General features: G+C 48.3%; 1 protein-coding gene across 2 annotated transcripts in view; it reads right to left on the bottom strand.

The window, feature by feature from the left end:
• Positions 1 to 8,667: 8,667 nt before the first annotated feature.
• The window catches only part of LOC135405222 (zinc finger protein 239-like), a 103,959-nt gene continuing 87,844 nt past the window's right edge, over positions 8,668 to 24,782 (bottom strand). For both annotated transcript variants that reach the window (XM_064639896.1, XM_064639898.1), the window contains exon 3: positions 8,668 to 9,794. In XM_064639896.1, coding sequence (XP_064495966.1) covers positions 9,124 to 9,794 — 671 coding nt within the window. In that variant the 3' untranslated portion in view covers positions 8,668 to 9,123. The remainder of the gene's footprint in view (positions 9,795 to 24,782) is intronic.

Here is a 24,782-nt window from a genome sequence, read left to right as displayed (position 1 = left end):
CTCCCCTGCCAGGTTTGTTCCTTCCCCATAGCCCTTGTGCCCCAGCCCTGGGAGCAGCTCCCCGGGCCAGCTGAGAGCTGCCCCTGGCAGGCAGCAGAGTCCCTGCCCAGCACAGCACCCTGGGCTGCAGGGCCCTGCTCTGCCCCACAGCCCTGGGCACCCCTGGCTGTACCCCCGGCTTCACAGCTCTTCCAAAGTGCCCCAAAACAGCCCCTGCTCACCCATCCCATCAGCTGGGGCTGGGCCAGCTTTAGGAGATGCCTCCAGGAGCTGCCCCTGCACTGCCCTGCAGCCACAGACTCACCATGTGCAGCCCTGCCAAGATTCCTCCTGCAGGGAGCTCTCAGCCATCCTGCCAGTGCTGAGCCCCTTGAAGCTCTGTCTGTGCCCTGCTGGTGTCCCTGAGCTGCCCTGGCAGTGCCCTCAGCCCTGCTGGGCTGTGCAGAGGAGCTGCTCACCAGCACAGCTGTCTCTTTGAAGCTCTTCTTGCTTGCCAGGAGCTCCCTGTGTGCCAGGAGCCCGGCCCAGCTCAGCAGCACAGCAACAGCCCCAGGTATTTCATGACCCTCCAGGGGGGTTGATGTTGTTTACATGAGACTCAGTCCCTGAGAGGAAGTTCAAACAACTTCTCAAGAAGTCAAAATGAGATTGAAACATTGAAGTTTCTTGTAGTGCTAATGAGTCTCACTGAGGGACTGAGAACATGTCCCCAGATTCCAGTTAGAGCAGAAATCTGCAGACAGTGAGGACAAGGATGGACAAGCAAGGGAAAGGTGGCTCTGATGCTGAATAAACCTTGACTTGCCTTCTTAATCCAAAGGGCCAAACCCTGACCCCCAATCCCTGGGAAAGGACATCCTGTCCCTGCCTCATTCCTCAGGGCTCTTCCTGGGGCACTGGGATGTGGGATGTGCAATGCCAAGGGCAGGACCATGGGGTGGCACCTGCCAGGCTGCTGAGCAGGGACAAGGAGGCCATGACGCCCCAGGGCTGCAAGGGGCACTCCCCTCCTCCTGGCATCAGGGGCACAGACAGCAGCCATGGCCAAAGGCCTGCAGAAGGTGGCTGTGTCAGGGCCTTTCAGCTTCTCCCCATCCCTGTCTCCTCTCCAGCCCAGGCTGTCCTACGGTGTCCATGCCCTGCCCCTTTCCCTGCAGGTTGTCGTCATCCCCCCAGCTGCCCCACCTGGCTGGCACCTTCCTGCACTGACATCTCTGCGTCCTCCCTGGCTCTTCCTGCACACACAAAGCCTTGGGCTCATCCAGATTCCTTCTTTGTGACATATTGCACCACAACACTGACCTCAGAGGGAAATTTCTTCTTGTCACCAGTCTAGGCCACCCCAGCTGCCCTTGGTGGCACTAGTTCTTTCTTAGGCTGTTTTCTGACAGGAAGAAAAGCTCCACCAGCTCTGACACCCCCCTTCCAGACCTCTCAGGCTACTCCTCTACTGTCCTCAGTATTTGCACCACTGACCCCTGAGTCCTCAGCCTCCATATACAGGTCATGTGCTTGAGGCCCCAAATTCCTTCCTGAGGGATCTCTGGGACCTCTCCAAGGTTTTGGAAGATGACAATAGAGTGCTCTAATCCCAGTAAACACAGACTGACACTTTTTTCCAAGGGTTGTCTTGGCAGAATGAGGCACAATATCTTTAAACTTTCTGGGACAAGGGAGCTCTGAGCTCTGGGTACGGAGGGAGGTCCAAGTGCCAACCACTGGAGTGGGAGCTACAAATCATCAGGGCTTGTGTTCTTTGGAGGGCCAGACACTGGTGAGAGTGGGGTGTGTGTGCACATGGAAGGACTTGAAGGGCACAATGAACTGTCTCAAAACACTGTCAAAGAAGGAAAATCCCATAAGGCACCACAACACACAAGCACTGGTGGCAAACAGGAAGGCCTTTAATTCCAAGGCCTAAACACAGGTGAAGCTTTGGAAGTAGCCCCCAGGACAGAACCGCACTGTGCAGACTGTGGGAAAGAGCAGACAGCCCCAACAGGAAGCCAGGGCTGGTAAGGCAGGTCTGGGGAACCCCTCCAGACAAAGATTCCCACCTGCAGACTGGAAGCACAGCAGGCAAAACTCCCACCATGGTAAGTTGTGGGAAAGGAAGCAAGTCCTTGTAGATGTGCCAGCCGAAGCTGTGGGAACAGCATCTACCCCCCTGAATACCCGGAGCTTGGGCTGGATAAAAGTGATAGCCCAGAAGCACAACTTGGGGACCCTCCACCGAGCAGAGCAGGGTGAAGAAGGACCGATGGGAGCCTCAGGGATCTCCATGGTGTGATACATTTACTTCATCTCTGTCTCTCTCTCACTGACTTCCCACCACCCCCTTCTTCTCTCTCTTTCTACTTCTTTCTCTTTCTCTCCCTCCTAATTACTGTTAAATCAAAGCTGGACTGCTGACTTTGGCACAGGATCTCCTTTGCAGCTGAATTTGGGCAGAGGCATCTTTTAATAATGGGAACTTGAGAGTATCCATGAGGTTTTACAGTGTAGGAATGGCCACTAGATTCCATGAGGTTCCACAGAGTCGCAGGGTCCATTTGGCTTCGTAAGGCTCTGTAGTGTGATAATGAACCCTTGATTCCATGAGTTTGCAAAATGTCTCAGGACTCCTTTGGTTCTAGGAGGCCCCACATGTCACAGTGACCCTTTGTTCCATGAGATTCCACAGTGTCCCAGGAATCCTTTGGTTCCATGAGCCCTGCAGTGTCAGAATGGCCTATTGTTTCCATGAGGTTCCACAGTGTCACAATGGCCCCTTGATTCCATGAGGTTCCACAATGTCACAGGGATTCCTTTGCATCCATGGGACCCTGCAGTGTGACAATGGCCCGTTTATTCCATGGGGTTCCACAGTGCCAATACGGGCCCTTGATTTCCTGAGGTCCACAGTGTCCCAGGGTCCCTTTGTCTCTATGATGCTCTGCAGTGTCACAGTGGCCCCTTGATTCCATGAGGTTCTGAAAAGTCTCAGGGTTCCTTTGGTTCCATGAGGCCCTGCAGTGTCACAGTGGCCTTTGAGTCCCCGAGGTTCCTCAGTGTCACAATAGCCCCTGATTCTATGAGGTCCCGAAATGTCTCAGGGCTCCCTTGTTTCCATGAGGCCCTTCATGTCACAATGCTCCCTTGATTCCATGAGATTCCACAGTGTCCCAGGGTTCCTTTGGCTCCAGAAGGCCCTACAGTGTCACAATGGCCCCTTTACTCCAGGAAGTTCCACAGTGTCCTTGCTGGAACACACATGGCTGTAATGTTGTCACCCCTGCAGAGCTGCCTCCAGCTCTGGGCTCCAGCACAGGAAGGACATGGATCTGTTGGAGAGAGTCCAAAGGGGAGCAGCAAGAGGATCAGAGGGATGGAGCAGCTCTGCTGTGAGGAAAGGCTGAGAGAATTGGCATTGTTGAGGCTGGAGAAAAGAAGGCTTTGGGGTGACCTAATTGTGGCCTTCCAGTGCCTGAAGGGAGCCAACAAGAAAGATGGAGAGAGACTTTGGACAAGGGCCTGGAGTGACAGGACAAGGGGAATGGCTTCACACTGAGAAAGGAAAGGGTTAGATGGGATATTACGAAGAATTTCTGGACTGTGATGGTAGTGAGATCCTGGCACAGGCTGCTCAGAGAAGTTCTGGCTGCCTCATCCCTGGAAGTGTTCATGGCCAGGCTGGATGGGGCTCTGAGCTCTGGGTCTAGTGGAAGGTGTCCCTGCCCATGGCAGGGGGTTGGACTGAGATGCTCTTTAAGGTCCCTTCCACCCAAACCATTCCATGATTCTGTGACTGGTGGGGGATGTGGTGGTCGGAGCCGATGGGCACAGAGACCCCAAAATGATGGAGTTTTCCATTCTGGGTGGAGGAGGGAGGGGGCAGCAGAACTGACACCTTGGACTGCTGGTGGTCAGAGTTTGTCCTGTTTGGGAGACTGACTAAGCTGGGTGTGAGTGTGGATGTGCTGGAGGGCAGGAAGGCTCTGCAGAGGGATCTGGACAGGCTGGATCAATAAGGCCAAGTGTCAGGGCCTGCCCTTGGGTCCCAACAACCCCCTGGAACGCCCCAGGCTGGGGGCAGAGGGGCTGGTGAGCTGCTCAGCAGGAAGGGACTTGGGGGTGCTGCTTGACAGGGGCTGGATATGAGGCAGAGTGTGTCCAGGGGGGCAAGAAGGTCAAGGGCATCGTGGCCTTTGTGGAGAAGAGTGTGGCCAGCAGGAGCAGAGAAGTGATTGCCCCTCTGTGCTGGGCACTGGGGAGGCCCCAGCTGGAGTGCTGTGTCCAGTTCTGGCCCCTCAGTGCAAAAAGGCCCTTGAGGGGCTGGAGCGTGTCCAGAGAAGGGAACGGAGCTGGGGAAGGCTCTGGAAAACATGTCTGCTGAGGGACGGCTGAGGGAACTGGGCTTGTTGAGTCTGGAGAAAGGGGAGGCTCAGGAGGACAAATAGCTCTCTACAAGGCTATTTGAGAAGTGGCTTGTAATTTTTATAATCTGTGTATATAGATACATATGCCTTGTATTTGTGGAAAATAAATCCATTTCATTCAATGTCCCATTTCACCAGTGAGAACCTGTGTTAAACTTTGATTGTATTTTGTACTTAATGAGTTCGTATCATTAAGGGTTGGAATATTGTAGAACTCACATTTGACAACAGTAACAGCAGTAACAGGAGACTTCAGGTATTTGTAGAGGAGATTTTTGGGGCCTGTTTCTTGGTTTTGGGAACCCAAAGGCTGATGGTTGGCAAGGATAGAATATTGGTATTGTAGTGTAGGTCACATTTTTATGTATTGATGGATGTCCTGCAGCAAACAGGGCTGATGTGCAAATGTGTGTGTCAGTGTGTTCTGGAACTTGGTTGTGTAACTGATGGGATCTGTGAGAACTAAGAGTTGATGTTTAGAAATGATCTCATACCTTGAGAACAACAGAGCATATCTGAAATCCCATGGGAATTTTCAGTTTAGAGGGTCAAACCCATAGATATTGCACAGTCTGTTACAATGAAGGCAAGACCAGTCTGATGTAATGAGGGGACTCAGCCTGTGAGACCCAAGACTTGTGTTCCTAATGTTAAATCCTGAAATGTCTAAAGCTGCAACTTTTAACTGACCTGCCCTTTAAAAAATAGCAAAATTAAAGATTAAAATTAAACCCCGCAGTGTCAGGAGCAGATCTTGGCTGACCTGCATGTTCCATGCTAAATACAAAATTGAGCACTTCAGTCATAATGGTCTGCACCTTTCCTGTATTGCCCTGATGCTGTTTGTGCTGAACAGGTGTTACAATAAAGGCAGTTTTACCTGTCCCTTGTTTACTTTTCTGAGCTCTTTGGAGCTGTCTTTTCTTGTAAGAGCAATATGTGGTTATCTATGTTTGTCTGGTGGTAATTTCTCAAGGGATTTGTGTACAGGACTGGGCCTGAATTTCTTGGGTGGCTTGCACAGGTTCTTTGATAACACATTCCCTGGTGATACTTGAAAGTTTTTTATAAAATGTCTTTTGTAGCATATGCTGTCATCTATAATGCTTGTTTGTTTTTTTTTCATTCAGGGATGGGACTTGTGTAATACTCAGAGGCTAATGCTTGGTCCTTAGGATTTCTTTATTAGTTTTAATTTTAATTCAAGTGTTTTAGTATCCCATTTTCCCTACAGATGTGTGGAGCAATTGATTTGCTCACTGTAAGCAAAATAGCTGCTCTTGGTTGAAGGGTTTGGTAAGTTGTAATTCCTAATAACATTTACTTTTTAGCTTTTTAAAAACACCCGGTGAAGCAGACAAGGCTCTAACATTGAACTGGCTGCAGCTTTTGGTTGAATACAGTCAGTAACTGTCTCCTGTTCTACAGTTGTTCTGTTGCTGTTTTTCATTCACAAAGGTCTGGCTTTGCCCAAAATGATCTGTAATGCCAGGACAGTTTGGTATTTGTTTGGTTTTGTTTTTTTTTAAATTAAACTGCTGGCTGATAGACTTCAGATCATTCCTCACATAGTCAAAAAAACCACAACATTGGCAGGCTTGAGTAGAAAAAATAAAATTTAAATTAATAATTAAAAAATTATTCATCTCTACTGGATGAATACGGGAACAGAATCTTTTCCAGTTTCCTGAACTAAAAGGAATTTGGTCTTGACCTTTTGTTGTCCCTGGCACATTTTGTGACTTTGGACCAGTTTTATCACCAAGTTCAGTCCCGAAGCAAAAAAGTGGAATTCATGAATTGGAGGAATTCAGTTTTTAATGTGTGTCCATGAGCTTAGTTTTGATGTTTTTTGGCAAGTATTGAATCTCTTCTGCTCCTGGGCTCTGTGAGTTTTACTACTTTGTTCCTTCAGAAGTCTTAAACTGTTTTTCCCACTTGCAGGTCTGTGTAGAACAGCAGATTTCTTGCCATGTTTCTCCTTCCTGCTCTTCCTCAAAACTCTTCCTGCGCTATCCACTGACGCCTTTCTAGCCCCCAGTCATCTGCTCGAATCTCTAAAACATGTGACTCCTGTTCCATTTTTATATTCATCTTCACATGACTCCTAAATCTTTCTGTATGCATTTTTGTTTGTTTTCTCACTGGGTTGTAAATGAGCTATTGTGACATTTGGTTTCTTGGGTAGGACTTTGGCCTTTCAGTTACACACCGAGCAATTCTTCCCTCCTTTTCTGCTTTATAATCCTTACCTAATGGAAGGGGGTGAATGTGAAAGCCTTAATTTACTTAATGCAACAGTTGTCTACAAAAGAAGTTGCTTCAAACACCAATTGCAAAAGCATCCAAATGTGTGGATCCTGAAAGATCTAGTATTGCCCTCTCTGGTTAGCGTAGATAATGTTTAGTTGAAGCACTGATGTTTATTTTCCATTTTTTTAAGAGAAGAGGGAAAATACTTGAAAACACCAGGAGCTTTATTGAAGTGGACATACTTTGCTTAAGGCAATACAGTTTATTATTTCAAAATAACACCCAAAAAAGAGTGCATCTGTGAATAAAGTCACATCTTACTGGGAATTCCTCTCTAAATCTGAGAAACCTGGCAAACAGCCTTAGCTAAAAATACCCAAACCTACGTGAGTTGTGCTTTGACTGCTGTGCTTACAGAACATCTGATGGTGGTAAAAGCAGAACTAGGGCTGTCCAGAGCACTCATGTTCTGTGCAGTCTCTGACAGGAACTCGTGATGGACTTTGCTGGCCAGAAAGGACACGTCTGCTCTTTCCTGCAGTGTCAAAGTTACCAGGGATGTGTCTTTGAGACTAAAACCTTGCTTTAATGGACTTTGAGAGGCAGACCTTGAGGTTTGGTTTGTTCACAGCCTCATTCTGTCCATTCAGCTCCCTCTGTTGGAGGCAATTCAATTTCCAGGGGAGGTCACCTCAGTTTTAAAGTTGAAGCCTCAGATTTCACTCTGGAAAACTTGGTCAATGTGTTGGTGTCATGCATGGGTGTTGTACATGTTGGATTTCAGTCTCCCACTTGAGGAACAGAAGGTTTCAATAGACCTCAAGTGGCTGAAGCCCTGGGTTTGGCCATCAGGCCTTGTCTTTCACTGCTGTGGTCTTTTAATAGAGCAACAGAGAATTGCAGCAAAAAACTGAAGAGAAAAACTTTGTAAATTTTGTTTCAGAATCGTTGCCTTGAACCTTTGGTCGAGGTTGGGAATGGTTTGTCTCCCTTGGCAGGGGGTGTCAGTACTCTTTGTCATTCTGACATGACTGCCCAGGTCCCTGATTTTATCGTGGCCAAAATACTGGGCTTGGAAACCAAAGCAGGAGCTGGTAGATAACAGCAGCTTGAAAAATGGGCTGATGCCTAATTGATGTGACAGAAGGAATGAAAGACTCGTGACAGCTAAGAAAAAAATTGGGCTTTTCAGTGCCTACCTCAGGTTAGGAAGACTGCCTGTGTCTTAGTGGAGGAAGATGTTTTTGTAACTTTATTGAAACTTGTTAGTAAAATGTGCCTTAATTCCTAAGGAAACAACCACTGTGAAATCTTTTAAACCAAATGGAGATTTCCAAAGAGTAGAGGTTGCTATTAATATTTTGGCCTTTCTGTGGCATCTTTTTGGTGTATGAATGACTTTGAGAACAAGAACGTGTTCTTAATTATAACACATTGTCAGGTCTGTTTACTGCTAATTATTTTACAAGGTTGAGAGAAGAGTTTAAGATGAAAGTTGTGGGGTTACTTGCAAAGTTTTTGGTACAACCAATGCGGTTGAACCTGGTGGGGAAATTTGCCCTTAAATTGGTTTTGGCAGATCTCATGAGTGTCTAAGGCAGAGGCCAATCCAACTGGAAAGAGCCTTTCAAGGGTGACTAAGATGTAACTAAATTACCTTTTTGGGAGGTGGGGAAAGCTGATGTCAGTAATTAAATTTCCTTATGTTAAGCTTAGTAAAAAATAATAATATACAAATATTAAAATTATTTTAATGGTCTTATTTATGGGGTTTTAACTGCACTCGTTAGTACTTCTGAGTGTTTGATTGTGACAATAATGGACAGTTTCGTGGTGGTTTTTTTTTTTTTATTTTTCATGTTTTGATTCTTTGTTCAAGGCATTAACATTAAAAATCATTCAAAATTTTAATTCATCTTCAAACACCGAAATAGATTTGAAATGAGGTTAATGAGAACAGTGAGGGGGGAAAAAAAAAACCTGAGCCCAAAACCAAAACAACCCCAAAAACTGTTCATTTTTCCATTGTATTTTAAACAAGGAAGTCTGTAGAGCAGCAGAAAACAGGACACGTGGGCAGGTGTGAAAGTCAGACTGGGGCTTGTTGCACTGGTTCCAGTGCTCTTTGCTTCAGTGTAACTGGTCATTTTGAGATGAGACCGGGGAAACTGGGCTGCCAGGGCAGAGACCACTGGCTGGCCCCACTGGTTTTTGCTGGGCAGTGGGTAATTTCTGCCTCACTTGTCAGAATCAGCCCACGGTTATCAGGAAACGGGGTAGTGGTGAATTTGGCTTTCAGACTAAAATGAGATTAAACTTACACATATTCAAAAGAATAAACTGATGTTGGAGTGCAGATACTCAAAATCCCAAAGACCTTTTGAAACATTTTTTGTGTGTCAGTCCTACGGCCGAAGCTCTTCCCGCAGTCGGGGCACTGGTAGGGCTTCCCTTACTGGTGGGTCCGTTGGTGTTTAGTGAAGGAAGAGTTCTGGGTGAAGCTCTTCCCACACTCCCCACACTTGTAGGGCCTCTCCCCGGTGTGGATGCGCCGGTGGGTGATGAGGTTGCAGTTCTGCTTGAAGCCCTTCCCGCAGTCAGTGCAGCGGAAGGGCCTCTCATCCGTGTGTGTCCGCTCATGCCTGAGGAGATGTGAGCTGGTCTGAAACCTCTTCCCACATTCCAAGCACTTGTAGGGCCGTTCCCCGGTGTGGATGCACTGGTGGGTGCAGAGGCTGGAGCTCTCACTGAAGCTCTTCCCACATTTCCCACACGTGTAGGGCCGTTCCCCAGTGTGGATATGCTGGTGGGTGAGGAGGTGGGAGCTCTTCCTGAAGCTTTTCCCACATTCCAAGCACCTGAAGGGCTTCTCCCTGCTGGGAGGCTGCTCAGGGATCTCCAGGTCAGAGCTCCCCCTCAAGCTCCGGCCGCCTTCCCGGCACAGGCTGGCTCTTTCCTCCTCAGAGCACCCTGGGATGGCTTTGGAGCCCCTCCTGTGGGGGGATCTCCGGCCCTTTTCCTCCCCGCTGCCTTCCTGCACTGGGGAGCCCTTCAAAACGGCCTCTCCCACCAGGGTCTCACGGGGGGATTTGTCCTCCGGGCTCTCCGTCCTCAGCTCGGGGCCTGGGGCAGGAAGCAACAAGGACAGGCAGGGGATTTGCCTCCGGCCCACAGGGAAGGCCAAGGACATCCCCCCAACTCCGGCCCCGGCAGGACGGCGGCGCCAGCGGGGTTGTCCTGCAGCTGGGGCCATGCTCGGCTGACAGAGCCAGCACAACACCCGCCCAAAGGGACACTGACTTCCTCCTCACCTGCCTGGGGGGCCCAAGGCATCTTCCTCTTCCTCGCAGCCTCCTCCTCCATCCGCCCAAGCTTTGGGAAGGACAAATCCTGATGGGGGGAAAACAAGGGCTGAGTGCGTTGGCTTGGGGGTTCCTCCTGCCCAAGTCCATCTCTAGAACTCACCGGGCATCCTGTGACCATAAAAACCTCCAAAACACCAAGATTCAGCTCAGAAAAACCCAAACCACCAGGATTCAGGCAAAAAACCTTCAGAAATAGCAAGAAGACCCTCGCTACCCCAAACTGCAAAAAGTTGAGATTCAGCTAGAAAATACTCCAAAATATGAAGATTCAGCCCAAAAAAAGGTGATGGGGACTGAATTTAACCCTCCAGCAGGAAAGTCATTTCATTTCAAGCTTGACTTCAAGGGGTGCCCTGGGATTGGAGCCTGGGCTCTAATTAACCTCTCCTGTGCTGCCAAACAGCAGGAGCTGTATGGCCAAGGGACAAACTCTGTGATCCCTGTCAGTGTCCATGGCCCCTGTCAGTGTCCTTCAGGGAAACTGAGAGTAGGAAATGAAGAAACCGGTTTGGAACTAAACCACCTGTGCTGGTTTCTTTGGACACTCGTGTTCCTTCAGAGAGCCCCTGGAAACACTCTGCTGTTCACTCCCAGTGCCACCAGTGCCTGGGTCCTGTCTGCAGCAGCAGATTGCAGTGGGAGAGGAGAAATGCTTTTCTGAGCCCTTGGGCTGGACACAGGCACAGCCTGACCCTGAACCCAAGGGAAACAAAGACAAATTCCACAGCTTTAGCTGGAGCAAGGCTGGGGGGGTTTCCTAAGGGCAGCACTACACCAGACTCTTTGTGTGTGTGTGAGACAGGCAGAAGCACAAATGCCTGCACAGCCCAGAGCAGTCAGTGTGGGGTTGTGCTTGCTGCTGCAGAGACCCCCAGGGAACAAACCCAGGCAGGAGTTTGGGGGGTGGTGGGTGTGTGTCCCTAAGGAGGACACTTGCCTTATTACTGCTTATTATTTGTAATATCTTACAGATCTATCATACAACACCTAAGGATGGACTCTGTAGAATATGTGCCATATATATGATACAGAATATATCTGATTATTGCTTTATCTGTCTGTCCAGACAGATATTGTGTATGCACAGAGATTGTATTTGAGGGATATGTTCCTCTCAACACCCTGTGAGCTCCACTCCCAAGGCGAGCAAATTCCTGAAGCTCCCCCTTCTGTGCCCTGCAGGTTTTGGCAGATTTGCAAGAGCAGGGGAATCATTCCCTGCAGCCCCTTTGCACTGTAGGAAATGGGAGCACTGTGCATATCCTGCTGCCTCCAGATTCCATTCTGGGTGTGGGAAAGACCCTGTGGGGAGCAAAGAAATGCCTGGTTCTGCAGCAGCTGCAGATGCTCAAGGGGCAGCAGGACCAAGTCAGGGGCCTGGGGGGGCCTGGGGGGCTTTGGGGTCCAGGAGGGTCCTGAAGGAGCTGGGGAGGGGCTTTGGGGATTGGGGGTACAAACCAGGACAGACCAGGACAGACCAGTACCTCCTCACTGCTCCCCAGATCTCTCCTGGAGCTGGGCCACCTTGTCCTGGGACACCTGAGCCCCCCCAGTACAGCCCAGTGCCCCCAGTACAGCCCACTGTGTTCCTGTCCCAGGGTGCCAGGTGATCCCTCTTTGGGGGGGTTGGAAGGGATTTGAGGGGGGGCTGGGGGAGATTTGAAGGGATCTGGGGGGGTTGGATGAGGATTTGAGGGGGGTTGGGGGTGTATATGGGGGAGTTAAAAAGGGTTTTGTGGGCATTGGGGCATCAAAGGGATCTGTGGGGGGAGGAGATTAAAAGGAAAATTGAGGTTAAGGGACATTTGGGGGGAGTTAAAGAGGTCGGGGGGGGGAGGGGCTGCACCAAGAGCAGGTGATTCCTGTGACCCTCACTGGTGTCCCCGAGACCTTCTTGGTGTCCCCAGATCCGCCCTGGACACCCCGAGACCCCCCTGGTGTCTCCAATGTTCCCAGGACCTCCCCATGGCCCCAATTCCCCCCTTGACACCTCCAATTCCACTGTCCCCAAACCCCTCCCCACTGTCCCAAACCCCATCCCTGATGTCCCCAACCCTCCATCTCACCCCAGGAGCCCCCCCTGGACCCTCTGACCACAAAAACGCCCCACACACACACTCACAGAAAGGCCAAGGGCATCTGGGGACACGTTGGGGGCAGCTGGGGGGCTTTGGGGGGCACTGGGTGATTACTGGGGGATACTGGGACACACTGGGGGGAAACAGGGGGCACTGGGAAGGACTGGGAGGTTACTGAGGGACACTGGGAGGGCACTGTGAGGGACTGGGGAGTTACTGGGGGATTACCAGGACACAGCGGGGGACACTGGCAGGTTACTGGGCCATACTGGGGGTTACTGGGTGCTCACTGCAGGATCACTGGGCCATCCTGGGGGGCAGTGGGAGGTCACTGGGACACACTGGGTGGTCACTGAGGGGTTACTGGGCCATACCGAGGCTTACTAGGAGGTCATTGGGATATACTGGGGGCACTGGGATCCCCTTACTCGGATGTGGTACATCTCCCCTCCCGGATTTTGGGGGGCATCCCTAGGACCCCTCCCCTTGCAGATGGGGGACCCCCTGAACTCCACTGCTGGGCTTTAGAGGACACCCCAAAATCCTCTCAAAACCCCTGAAATCCCCCCCTCGACCCATCGAAACCTTCTCCAGGTCCCCTCAAATCCCCTCAGAGATCTCATCCCTCCCCCGGACCCCCCAAACCTTCTCAATGACCCGCAAAACCCACCTGGGACCCCTCAAGCCTATTCAGGGACCCCCCACTCCCCCTCAGGGACTCTCAAAAACGTCTGGGACCCCGTAAACCACCTAGAGACCCCAAAACTGGCTAAAAGGTCCCCAAAAATCCCCCAGGACCCCCAAGCCCCCTCAGAGACCCCCAAAGCCCATCTGGGACACCTCAAATCCCCTCAGAAACCAAAACCCCCTCGGAGACTCTCAAACCCCTTCAGGGACCTTCAAACTCCCCCCTGAGTCCCCTCAGGACACCGAACCCCCTCAGGGACCCCTCACAAAGACCCCGGGAACCCCCGAACCCCCGCGCTAAACCCTCCCGAGCCCTCCAGCCTTTCCACCCACACCCGCGCTCCCCGCAGCCCCCGAGGGGATCCCCAGACCCCGCTCTCGCCGCCCCCCCCCCCAGCACTCACAGCTCAGCGCAGCGGACGCCGCCTCTTCCCCACTCGTTTCCACGCGGACAAAATGGCGCTCGCTCTGCGCGCGCATCGTCCTTAGAAACCCGCCCCGCAGCCAATCAGCGCGCGGCCACGGCCCCTGCCCGCCCTCTTTGGGCTTCCGCCCCGCGCGGTGCATTGTGGGAGTTGTAGTCCTTGCGGCGAGAAAGGATAGGACTTTTGGGGTTTAGTTTTTCTGTCTTCTTTTATTATCTCCTTTTTCTTTCTTTCGTTTCTTTCTTTTTTTATTTCTCCTTTTTTTATTCCTCCTTTTTTTATTCCTCTTTTTTCTTTTTTCTTTCTCTTTTTTTTTTCTCTTTTTTCTTTGTTCTTTGTTTTGTTTTGTTTTGTTTTGTTTTTTTCTTATTTTTTCCTGTTCCTTCTTTCTCTTTTTTCTCTAAAGTCTAGACAACTTTAGGAATAAATTTAAAAGCCAACACAGTGCCACACATGTAGGATGTGAACGTAATGAAGTAGTAATGAAATCTTTGGCAAGACTTCAATCATACTGTGCTCACTAATACTTATCACATCATAAAAATCTGCTTTCTTAAAAATGTTAGAACACAGTTGATCCAGGGAATAAAACTTATGAGCTGGGAAGACAAGAACAGAAAAGCCCTCCTTCTGAAACAGTCACAGAAAAGGCAAATAACGGAGACACAAATATGAAGTGATGAAAGGGAGGTCACACAAAGAAATATTTTACATATATGCAGAAGAATTACAAGCATTGCCCCATTTTCACTAATTCTTCCTTACTTTATTTGCTGTGATAAATAGCACAACTCCCTGCTTAAAACTGGGAGAATTTTACTCATTAATACACTACAGACTATGGAGAGTTTGTGTGCCAGTTCTGCTTCTCACTTGTTCAGTAAAGCTGAGCAGAATTTCTGATTATACAGAAATCCCAAGTGGCTGCAGACTGGGCTAGAAGGGAGCAAATCACCATGAAAAACAAAGTCCCAGTGCTCCCTGGGAGTGCAGAAGAGCAGGGACGGTGTCAGGAAAGACACCTCCTGAGAGGAACACAAACTGAACTCAAGTCCAGTTTTCTTTTTCCTTCTATCAAAGTTATTTGGGAGACAGTTGTGACAGTTTTTCTATAAAATGCAGGGAAAAGGCCAAATCTTGATTTCCTTGGCTTTGGCATGACTGACATATTTGGGCACTTTTTCATTCCCTCACTTCAATTATATGGCAAGACAGCAGAGAACTCTGGAAAAAGGTTCTTTAACACAAGTTGAAAATTAAGAGGTTATTTTTAGTTGGAAAAAACATTGTACTCTTCGCTTATTTTGCATAAAGGTCATATTCACTCACCTGATGACAGTAAAAAAGCCAACAAACAACATCAGAAATCTCAGACATTAAGGTATGTTGGGCAAGTATCATTACTATGGAAAAGAATAAACTGCTGTATCTTCCCTTTCTCTCTCCTTTTCTCTCTTCACTCTCAGTGGCCTTTCTGTCTCACTGTTGTAGCATGGGTCCTTGTATAACAAGGAATGAAGACGCTCCTCGTGCGGTGGTATGGTCAAAGAGAACTTTTATTCAAATTTCCCACTCTTAAATCCCTGTGTACCATGTGACTTCTTCAGCCAATAGAATTGTATGTGACTGCGCATGTCCCCTCGGGCCCCTCGGCCTGGCACATCCCCTGTGCATCCAGACATGCTCCCCACACATCCCCTCTCTCAAATATTTAAAGAAGTCACAAAAACCAGTGTAAAAAACAGTGCAAACAACCAGAACATTGTAAACTACCAAGCTTCGCAGCGACCCAGCGCATTGCTTCGCTTAGCTTCTAACATGAACCTTTTAAAACCTTATATTCCTATAGGGTAGTGCAACTTGGATAACTATTTTATTAACTTGGGGCCTTTAGCCCAACTGTGTGTAAACTATAACTTTTATTAATCTGAGGGTTTTTTAATAACTGGGGATTTCAACTTTATTCAAGAAACAGGGTAAGCATATCAAAACTCAATTCTTTCAAAGTGACCTTGTGGTGTAGGTAATGTGGTTTTGTGAGGTATTCTGTGTTTTTATGTTTTCCAGTCACACAATTCTCTTATTCATTCACTCAACTCACACACGACGGCCGTCATCATTCACACACAAACATACACACACCAATATTTGCAGTTTGCTTGTCACCACATTGGTCATTAACATAAACTGAAACATAACATAACTGTTTTTAAACTCCTGAGTTATCTGGTTCCTGCAGCTGTGATTGTGTATTCAAATAGGGCTTTACACACCTGGAGGGAATCCACTTCAGTTCTTTTCCTGTTGCCACACAAGCGTAACCTCTCCCCCAAGTCATAAGATCTAAAGGTCCTGTCCACTGTCCCGAAATCAAATCTTTTACCATGACTAGTGGCCTGGGAGAGGCAAACGCCTGAGATTTGTGCTGCTTCTCATATCTGCTTCTTTCAGCACTGTCACAATTTAAAAAATTGATAACATATGTGGCTTTCCACAAACGTTCTTGCGGACTACATAGCTTCTCCCCCCCTCTTTGTTTTATTAGCATCTCTTTCAGTGTGCGGTGTGCTCTTTCTACAATTGCTTGTCCCGTAGGTGAGTGAGGAATTCCTGTAATATGTGAAATTCCCCATTCTGATAGGAAGTTCCTTACCTTTTCAGAGACGTATGCTGGTCCATTATCACTTTTAATTTGTTTTGGAGTGCCAAGGGTAGCAAAACAGCTTAGCCAGTGTCTTATTACATCCTTGGCTTTCTCACCTGTGTGTGCTGTAGCAGTGATGTACTGTGAATGTGTGTCTACAGTTACATGTACATATTTCAAGGGGCCAAATTCTGGGATGTGTGTAATATCTGATTGCCATATTTCATTGGATACTAACCCTCTGGGGTTAACACCTTCCTGAGATGGCATAGGGGTGATTTTTTGACAGTCTGGACAAGACAATATGATATCTCGGGCTTGATTGATAGTAATTTTGAATTGTCTCTTTAGAGAGCGTGCATTCTGGTGAAAAAATGAATGGGACAATTTTGCTTGCTCAAGGGTCCTAGGTACTGTGTTGAACATTGCTGCTTTGTCAGCTTCCCGGTTCCCTTCAGCTATTGGCCCTGGCATGTCAGTGTGAGACCTGATGTGCATTATATAGAAATCAAACTTTCTGTGATTGACAAGGAACCAAATAGAACGCATTTCAAACAACAAATGAGGGTTAGAAACATCCCGAAGAAATGAACATTCTAGACGTGAAACTAACCCTGCAGCATAACAAGAATCAGTGACAATATTAACAGGTTGTTCAGAAAACTTTTCCAAGGCAATACGAATAGCAGCCAGTTCCAGAACCTGTACAGAGCATTGGTTCATGACCTGCACTTTTTGTTCCCATTGTCCTGTATCAGGATTCACCCAAGTCACTGCAGCCTTTTGTGATCGTCCAGATGCATCTGTAAAAACTGTGAGGCCTTTTATTGGCTCACTCCTGCATCTAGTCGTGGTTCTTAAAGGTAAATTACCGATTTCTGCCCAAAGTTTGTGCTTAGGGAGATTAACTGAAATGTTACCATCAAAACCTGCTAAGGCAGCTTGGAACTCGGTGTCCTCAGCCAGCATCCAAGCTAAATTGTCCTTCGTGGCTGGAATGTAGATGACCGCTGGATCCCTTCCATCTAGTTCCTGTAGTCGAGCTCTGCCTTTAATAACAAGCTTAGCAAACGTTTCATTAATTGTCCATACAGTTTTATGTGGGGTGTGGGGCAGAAATAGCCATTCTAGAACCAGCAGTGGGTCCTTTTCAGTCTGGTCCCACTGAAACAAGACTGCAAATGGCTGGTACCTGCTGGGAACTAAGGCCAGGCAGATTTGCAGTTCAGGATTTCTCCTTCTGCTCTGCCTAGATTCTATTGCCTTGGCACAAATGTCCAACGCCTGTTTTGCCTCTGCTGTCAGAGACCTGTTAGACGTTAGATCAGAGTCCCCCTTCAGTAACACAAAGAGAGGGTGTAGCTCCTCTGTGGTTAAGCCTAGAATAGGCCTTAACCAATTAATAGCTCCCAGGAGTTTTTGCAACTCATTTAAGGTTAAAGTGTCCTTTACCTCGAGTTGCAGTGGCTGTGGGGAAATCTGTTGCTGCGTGATTCTCCATCCAAGATAGGTCCAGGGCTGCGATCGCTGGATTTTCTCTGCTGCAACCTGCAAGCCTGCTTCTTGGACAGCATTAGTCAAGGCAGTAACAACAATTTGCAGTTCATTTTCTGTGGCCATGCTTATTAGAATATCATCCATAAACTGATATATTATTGCAGAGGGGAAACGCTTTCTAATGGGTTGAATAGCTTTTGCAACTACTGTTTGGCATATGGTTGGACTGTTCTTCATCCCTTGAGGGAGAACAACCCAGTGATACCTTTGCATAGGCTGTGAGTTGTTTAATGCTGGAATGGAAAATGCAAACCTTGGGGCATCCTCGGGGTGCAGGAATATGGTAAAAAAGCAATCCTTTAAATCAATTATTGTCAGAGGCCAGTTTGCTGGGAGCATCGCAGGTGAGGGTAATCCTGGTTGCAATGTTCCCATAGGTTCAATGACTGCATTTACTGCTCTGAGATCCTGAAGCATCCTCCATTTGCCAGATTTCTTGGGAATGCAAAATACAGGAGTGTTCCAGGGACTATTTGTTGGCACAATGTGTCCTGCTTCTAATTGTTCCTCTACAAGCATTTTTAAATGATCAAGCCTTTCTTTTTTCATGGGCCACTGGTCTACCCAGACCGGCTGGTCACTTTTCCAGACCAGCTTAATCGGTGCTTGGGACGGCTGACCAATGGCCCCTATTGAAAAACCTGGCTGCTTGCAGGAGGTATTTGCATGACTGTGCCAAACTGTGAAAGTATATCACGTCCCCACAGAGAGCAAGGGATTGGAGCTATGAATGGAGCTACCTTTGCTAATTGTCCCTCCGGCCCCAAGACAGTGAGTATTTGAGCACTCTGTCTGGTTCTTTGTGTACCTCCTACCCCTTGAATGGTTGCAGCTGGGCAAACAGTGGGCCAGTCAAGTGGCCACTCCGAGTCCCTTATGATGGAAATATCGGCTCCCGAATCCACAAGGCCTGTAAATCGGTGCCCATTAACCTGGCACGTCATGAGCGGCTGTGTGGCTGTGATGGCTGTTGCCCAGTAAACTTGTGGTTGTCCCGTGCTACCAAAGGCCCCTGAACCCCGCTCCCTCCCCCCCTCCCCTGCAGGCGACGCACTGTAGAAGGGAATTAACTGAGCAAGCTTCTGTCCTTTCGGGATGAAGCAGGGGGGTGAAGGGGTCCATGCCATTATTAGAATCTCACTATGAGAATCTGAATCTATTACACCTGGCAGCACAAACAAACCCATTCTGGTAGTGGAGGACCTTCCAATCAGTAGTGCATGTACCCCTGGATTAAGGGGACCCCAACACCCAGTCGGGATTAGCACTACTTCAGTGGAAGTTATGAGGACTGTGTCCCTGTTGGATAAGTCCAGCCCAGCGCTGGCTGCGGTGGAGGAACGCAGATTGCTGGCTGGGGTGTAGGGGCACAGAGCGCTGGCTGAGCTGGGGGGGCGCAAATCGCCAGCCTGTTCCCTTGTGTCGCATGTGATTGCTGTAGCGGGGCGTGCGACAGCGCCCCTCGCCTCCAGTTTTTTGGCATCCTCCTTGCTTTGGTTTGCTTTCGAGGTACCAATGCTAGGGGTCCCTGAGGGCAGTCCCTTTGGAAATGGTCGGGGGCCCCACAAATGAAGCAACCTTCTCTGGGTCTGGCCCCCTGCTGTGTCCTTAACTGAGTACTCAGTGCTACTGCTAGCAAATCTGATTGATGTGTTAAAGAACCTACCTCCTGGCAGGCACGAACTAATTCTGAGATACTGCAAGTTTCCCTCTTAGGAAGGGTTTGCAGAACTCTCTTACAATCCACATTAGCATTTTCAAAAGCCAGTCTTCTGCTAAGGATTTCTCTGGCTTCCTCATTTTCAATCTGCCTATCCAGAGCAGATTGCAGCCGATCTAGGAATTTTGTATAAGATTCTGTTGGGCCCTGTACTATTTTTGTAAATGACAAGTTTGCGTCTCTGTCTGATGAGGGTAATTTCCTTATTGCCCGCAGGGCATGCTTTGCAATGACTTCGTATACCTCTCTATTGTAGCCGGTTTGTGCGTCTATGGAACGATAGTTACCATCCCCTGTGAGTTGGTGTGCTGATACCCCTGCTTGTGGGTCATTAGCATAGGCAGAACAGATTTCTCTAAAATCGTTCAGCCATACATGTGTGTTAGAAAGGCTTATTTGTAACAGGGTTCTCCAGTCATGAGGCATGAAGATATATGTGGAACTTAGTGATTCTAAAAATGCAAGCGTGTTAGGGGATGAAACACCCGTTTCTCTTATTAACTGTCTCAGTTCTTTGGTTAGTTCATGTGGTAATGGTTGGAATCTGCGGCTTTGACGTGGGCCGATAATTACTGGACATGCTTGTATAACTTGTAAGTCCCCAGTACGCAATGCCTCTTCCCTACATAAAGCCCACCTATCAATTGTGCCCTCTCGGTATGTCGCTTCATCCTTTGCCGGCGGAGCTATCCCGAAATCCCCCTCCTCCTCCCCCCACTCCTCCCAATCCCCCCCCCCTGCAGCTCCGGCGAAAGCGGCTGCCTGTGGGTGGGTGGTGGTGGTGGTTGGGGAAGACGGCGCAGGGGCGGGGAAGGATGGGTCAGCGTCCGTATCGCGTGGCGGGCGAGATGGTGGTGCCCGCCCCTGGGCGCGTACTCGGCGTTCATACGCGGGATGGGTTGGCAAGTATGTTGGGCTAGCCCCCCCACCCCCGTCACGGGACCCCCTGCTGCTGTCCCACGGACTGGAACTTCGCATTTGAGGTCCCGCTCCCTCCCGCCGGTCCGTGTCCCTTGGGTTTCCTGTTCCCTTCCCCAGAGTTGAATTGTGAACGGCTCCACCCCCTCCCCCCGCCGCAGTTTGTGTGTTTGAATTGCGGCGCGTAAAAGTGGGGCGGCTGGTTGCAGCGTGAGTGGGGGTGTATGAGTTCGTCGTTCTTTTATGGGATCTGCTTAATGCAGTCATTATAGCTTGCCAGGCTGGATAAGCATTGTTTGCCTGGGAATCTCCTCCCTGAGCCCTGAGTTTGATAAGGTTGCCTATTTTGTCCCATATGTGAATGTTGAGGGCTTCAACTAGAGGCAGTTCTGGTACGGCTGCTTTAATGAGCCGCACCAACTCTGAGAGTTCAGCCCTTGTAACCTGAACATAGTAAGGATTCAGCAGAGCAGCCAGTGCTTCTGTGTCTCGTGATAGTTCGGTAGGGAAAAAGTTTCCCATGTTACCTTTGAGCCTCGGCGCTGCTGGGGTGCGCTGCTGAAGAGGGTCTGTCGGTTTGTGGATTTGTGTTGGCTCACTGTCGGCTGGGCTGTGGCGTCCCGTCGGCGGCGGCTGATGTCCCGGTGCAGGCGGCAGACGGCAAGCGGCGGCGGCGGCACGGGCAGCTGTAGCGACGGACGCGGGGGCTGGCTGTAGAGGCGGTGACTTGGGGTTGCGGCGATCGGCGTGCGCGGGCTGCAAGCGGCGAACAAAGCGGCGGCGCTGGCGGCGGCCTCTCAGTCACGTGGCGACGGCTCGGCGTGGTCCCGGCTCCGTCTCCGGTGAGCGCGGCGTTCGCAGCGGTGGCAGCGGCGGCTCCGGGGGCTCCCGCGGTTCGCTGGGCGGCGCGGGGGTCGGAGCGCGCTGTATTGGAAGGCGCGGCTCGGCGCCTTGGTAAAGCCCGCGCGGTCTGAACACGGCGCAAGGGCTTTTTGCTGGCAGTGCTTTTTAAGCACGCCGCAGGGTCAGTCAGCAGCAACGAGCAGGCGGGGAGCCGCGGCCAGTTTCTGCAGGACAGAAAACTGGAACGGGGCTCCGCGGGGGTCAGCGGTGGCTGGGGTTGCTAGGACGCGGCAGCGGCAAGCCGCTTTTGCACGTGGTCCACACAGTCGGTAGCGAAGGGTCGCTTTATCAAAAATGACCGACACTTAGGGAACAAACAGGCCTTTCCCTGACGATCTTAAGGTGCTCCGCAGCTCGGGGCTCCGAGCTGCAGCCACGTCTCGCCCAGGGATCAGTCTTAGACGTGCGGAATGCGTTCCAGACAGACTCACCGTCTTTGATGTTGCTTTGACCTTCTTCGCTCTCTCGGTGGCTGTTTTGACCTCTCGGTTTCTTCTTCAACTTCTTTCTTCTCTTCTTCTGTGCACTATCTTACTATTTTTGAGCTCACTAAACTAAACTGTCCGTCTCTTAGATGCCACTAAGACCACGGATTATTGACGTCAAGGTTTTTTGCGGTAAAGACTCCCGTCTCCGAAAAATCGAGACGATCCCGGAGTCACCGGCTAATCTCCTGATCCAGGATATTTATCTCACTTAATATAAGCTAAAAATGTCCCTGTCGGGTCGCCATTTGTAGCATGGGTCCTTGTATAACAAGGAATGAAGACGCTCCTCGTGCGGTGGTATGGTCAAAGAGAACTTTTATTCAAATTTCCCACTCTTAAATCCCTGTGTACCATGTGACTTCTTCAGCCAATAGAATTGTATGTGACTGCGCATGTCCCCTCGGGCCCCTCGGCCTGGCACATCCCCTGTGCATCCAGACATGCTCCCCACACACTGTCTCAGAATTTTGCAGGGATTTACATTTTCCACACCTTACAGCACAAGGATATCCCCTTTGACATGGTAGCCAAGCTAATGTTTGCTTGGAAACAAGCTATATGAAGGAAAAATATTTTAATTATGCAAAGGGTTTCCAGAATTCAGATATAAAATTTCAGATTTTTAAAATTCAATTTCAGCTCTTTTTCAAAACTACAGAGAAAAATCCCACAGAGTAATTTTTAACTGTGCATAGAACCAGCAAAAAAAGCAAAAGCACTTTTATGGCTGTCATGTTTAAGAAAGATCATCTGTTTTTTTCCCCAGCTAAAGATGGGAACAAAGCAGTGATTTGATTCCCTCTACATTTCAGTCTCAGCAAGATCTTAAAAGAACCTTCACTTTCCCCCACTTAGGCTTTTTTTTTTTCCCCCCTAATCTGGAAAAGTGATGAAAATGTAACAGGGTGACAGAACTTTGCTGGAGGAACACAGAGTTCATTGCAAGCAGAGGAACTTCAAAGCTTCCTCAGCTGTGCAAAGTGGCTCAAACCTTCAAACCCTGTCCCTTTACTCAAGTGCTTTATGATGACCAGGCTCACTTCCATAATCCAGATGCTTCAAGTGCAAAAAATACAGAATGACATGACAAAAAAACCCCCAACCAACCAACAAACAACTCACAGACATTTGCCTTTGCTGACAGTTAAAATGCCATTTTATTCTGAAAACTGTAGGGGCAGGAGTTGTCAAAAATAAAAAATATTAAAAAGTGAGCTTTTTAGAAAAGCAGTGCAAATCACAGGAGTAAAGTAACATTAAAACTGATCCAATTCCTAATACTTACATATATGTGGAAAATGGTTCTAAAGAGAAATTTCAAAGTGTGATTTTCCAAATGTCTTCTGTAGATTTTCACCAGGAATTTCAGTGTCATTTTATTGTAAAATTCCTTCAGCAGAAGAACCTAACTTGTCACATAAATAAGGTTGACTTTAATTACAGTACTGAAAAGTCCAGTTGATTTACACAGAATGAAAAGAAAAACCAAAACAAAAAACCCTAAGCATGAATACTCTTGAGATTATATAAAAATGGCATACTTCATCTAAATTGTGTCCTTTTCTGTATAAAATTGAAATTGGTCTAAAATAGGTTAATGTGATTGTGGGTAGTAATTTTAAGTAATAATCTACAGCTAGATTTCACATGACCCTGGATCTCATGCCAAGGTTGAGGTTTTGGAAAGACCTGGAGTGAGACCTCTACAATGAGGTGAATTCCCTGCTCACAGATGATCAGTCAGCTCTTCCAAGCTGTTGTGCAGTTTTCCCTTTCTCACCTGGCTCTCCCTAAGCAAGCAAAACCATCCATGTTCTCCCAGGCAACTCCAACTGCTGTTTGGATCTTCGTGTCCCAACTGTCTCCTGCAGCTCCAGAAGACAGAAAGCAACCCCAAAGCTGATCAGTGCAGGTGCCACATGTCTGCAGCATGGAAAGGGCCCAGCTGGAGCTGGGGGAGATCTGCCCAGCCCCAAAAGCACAGGGGGTGGAGGCAAAGGGAAGGAGGGAATCGGAAGAGAAGGACACAGTTGGAGTGTCACTGCCTGCTGGAAAAACTCTGCAGTTTGATGAGCAGGGACTTCCATTAAGCCTCAGTTTAAAGCAACCTTGAGGTGGCCCTTTATGATGTGTGGTGTTGGGCTGAGCCCCAGCTGGCTGCAGTTTAGGAAAGGGAGCAGCAAAGAGGGCACCTCTGTGCCTCCCACTGCCAGAGGCTGAAGACACAACTGTTCAGGAAGGAGACTCACTCCTCTCCTCTCTTGCCCTCCACAACACCCCCCCAAAACCAAGAACAGACACAGGGTGACCTCACTGAAAGATGTGCTGAACAGCCTGGGAGAGGGAAGAAAAGAAGAAAGTACACTGAGGAAAATGACAATCAGTTCAATACTGCAGAGCTTAGAGAAGAATTATGGTTTCATTAGAACAACTCCTAATTTTCCACATAGGCACTTTTGCAATCCTACCCTTGTATCCCCATGAAATCATCTTTCTGGACAAAAGGAACTGGAATGGACAATGCACAGCTTGCCACTGACACTATTTAATTAGCTGGGTCACTGATGAGAGATGTAGGAGAGCTCTTTCCTCCTCCCTGCTCTATCCTGCTGTCCCCTTAAACTGCCTCTAGAAAAGAAATGGTCACAATTTTTCATTTAAGAACTTTGTTTCAAACATTTCCTGCTCTTCATCAAAATCAGAGATTATATTATTCTGAAGTTAGATAGACATCATGCAAATGTTTGAGAATTTGGAATATATTTAAATGTGATTTTTTTCACAAGGAGCTTTTAATTTTTCTTTTCATTTTTAAATTCACATGAAGTAACATAAGAAAGTGTAAGAGAAGAAAAATGAAAAAGAAACAGAAGACATAGAATAAAACAAATCCCATTGGAAAAGAATCCTGGTGGAAAGAAGGAAAGAAGCAAAGAAGAGAAAAAGAAGAGAGAGAGAAGAAAGATGAGAGAGGAGAGAGAGAGAGAGAGAGAAAGGAGGGAAAGAAGAGAGAGAAAAGAGAGAGAGAAAAAGAAAGAGGAGGAGGAGAGAGAATAACAACTGTTGTATCCAAAGGACTGAAATTTGACATAAAGGAAATCTTTCAAAAAAAAGTTTTGTGATGTGACTCTCAATGCAATATTAAGCAAAATGGAAAAAACAAATCTGTCTCACAGGGAAAAATCTCGTATATCCAGGCTTGATCTTTTCTCCTAATTAATTCTGACCTAACATCAGTTTGCTGTGTTTACTGAATACTCATTCCTCTAAGGAGGTCTGTTGGCTTCAGTGATCCACTTGCATGAACAAATTCTTTCAGATGCAAA

Source organism: Pseudopipra pipra, chromosome W (genome assembly GCF_036250125.1).
Source record: "Pseudopipra pipra isolate bDixPip1 chromosome W, bDixPip1.hap1, whole genome shotgun sequence".
Taxonomy (NCBI): Eukaryota; Metazoa; Chordata; class Aves; order Passeriformes; family Pipridae; genus Pseudopipra; species Pseudopipra pipra.
The sequence above is the reverse complement of the archived record's forward strand: the minus strand, read 5'-3'. Positions and strand labels throughout refer to the sequence as shown.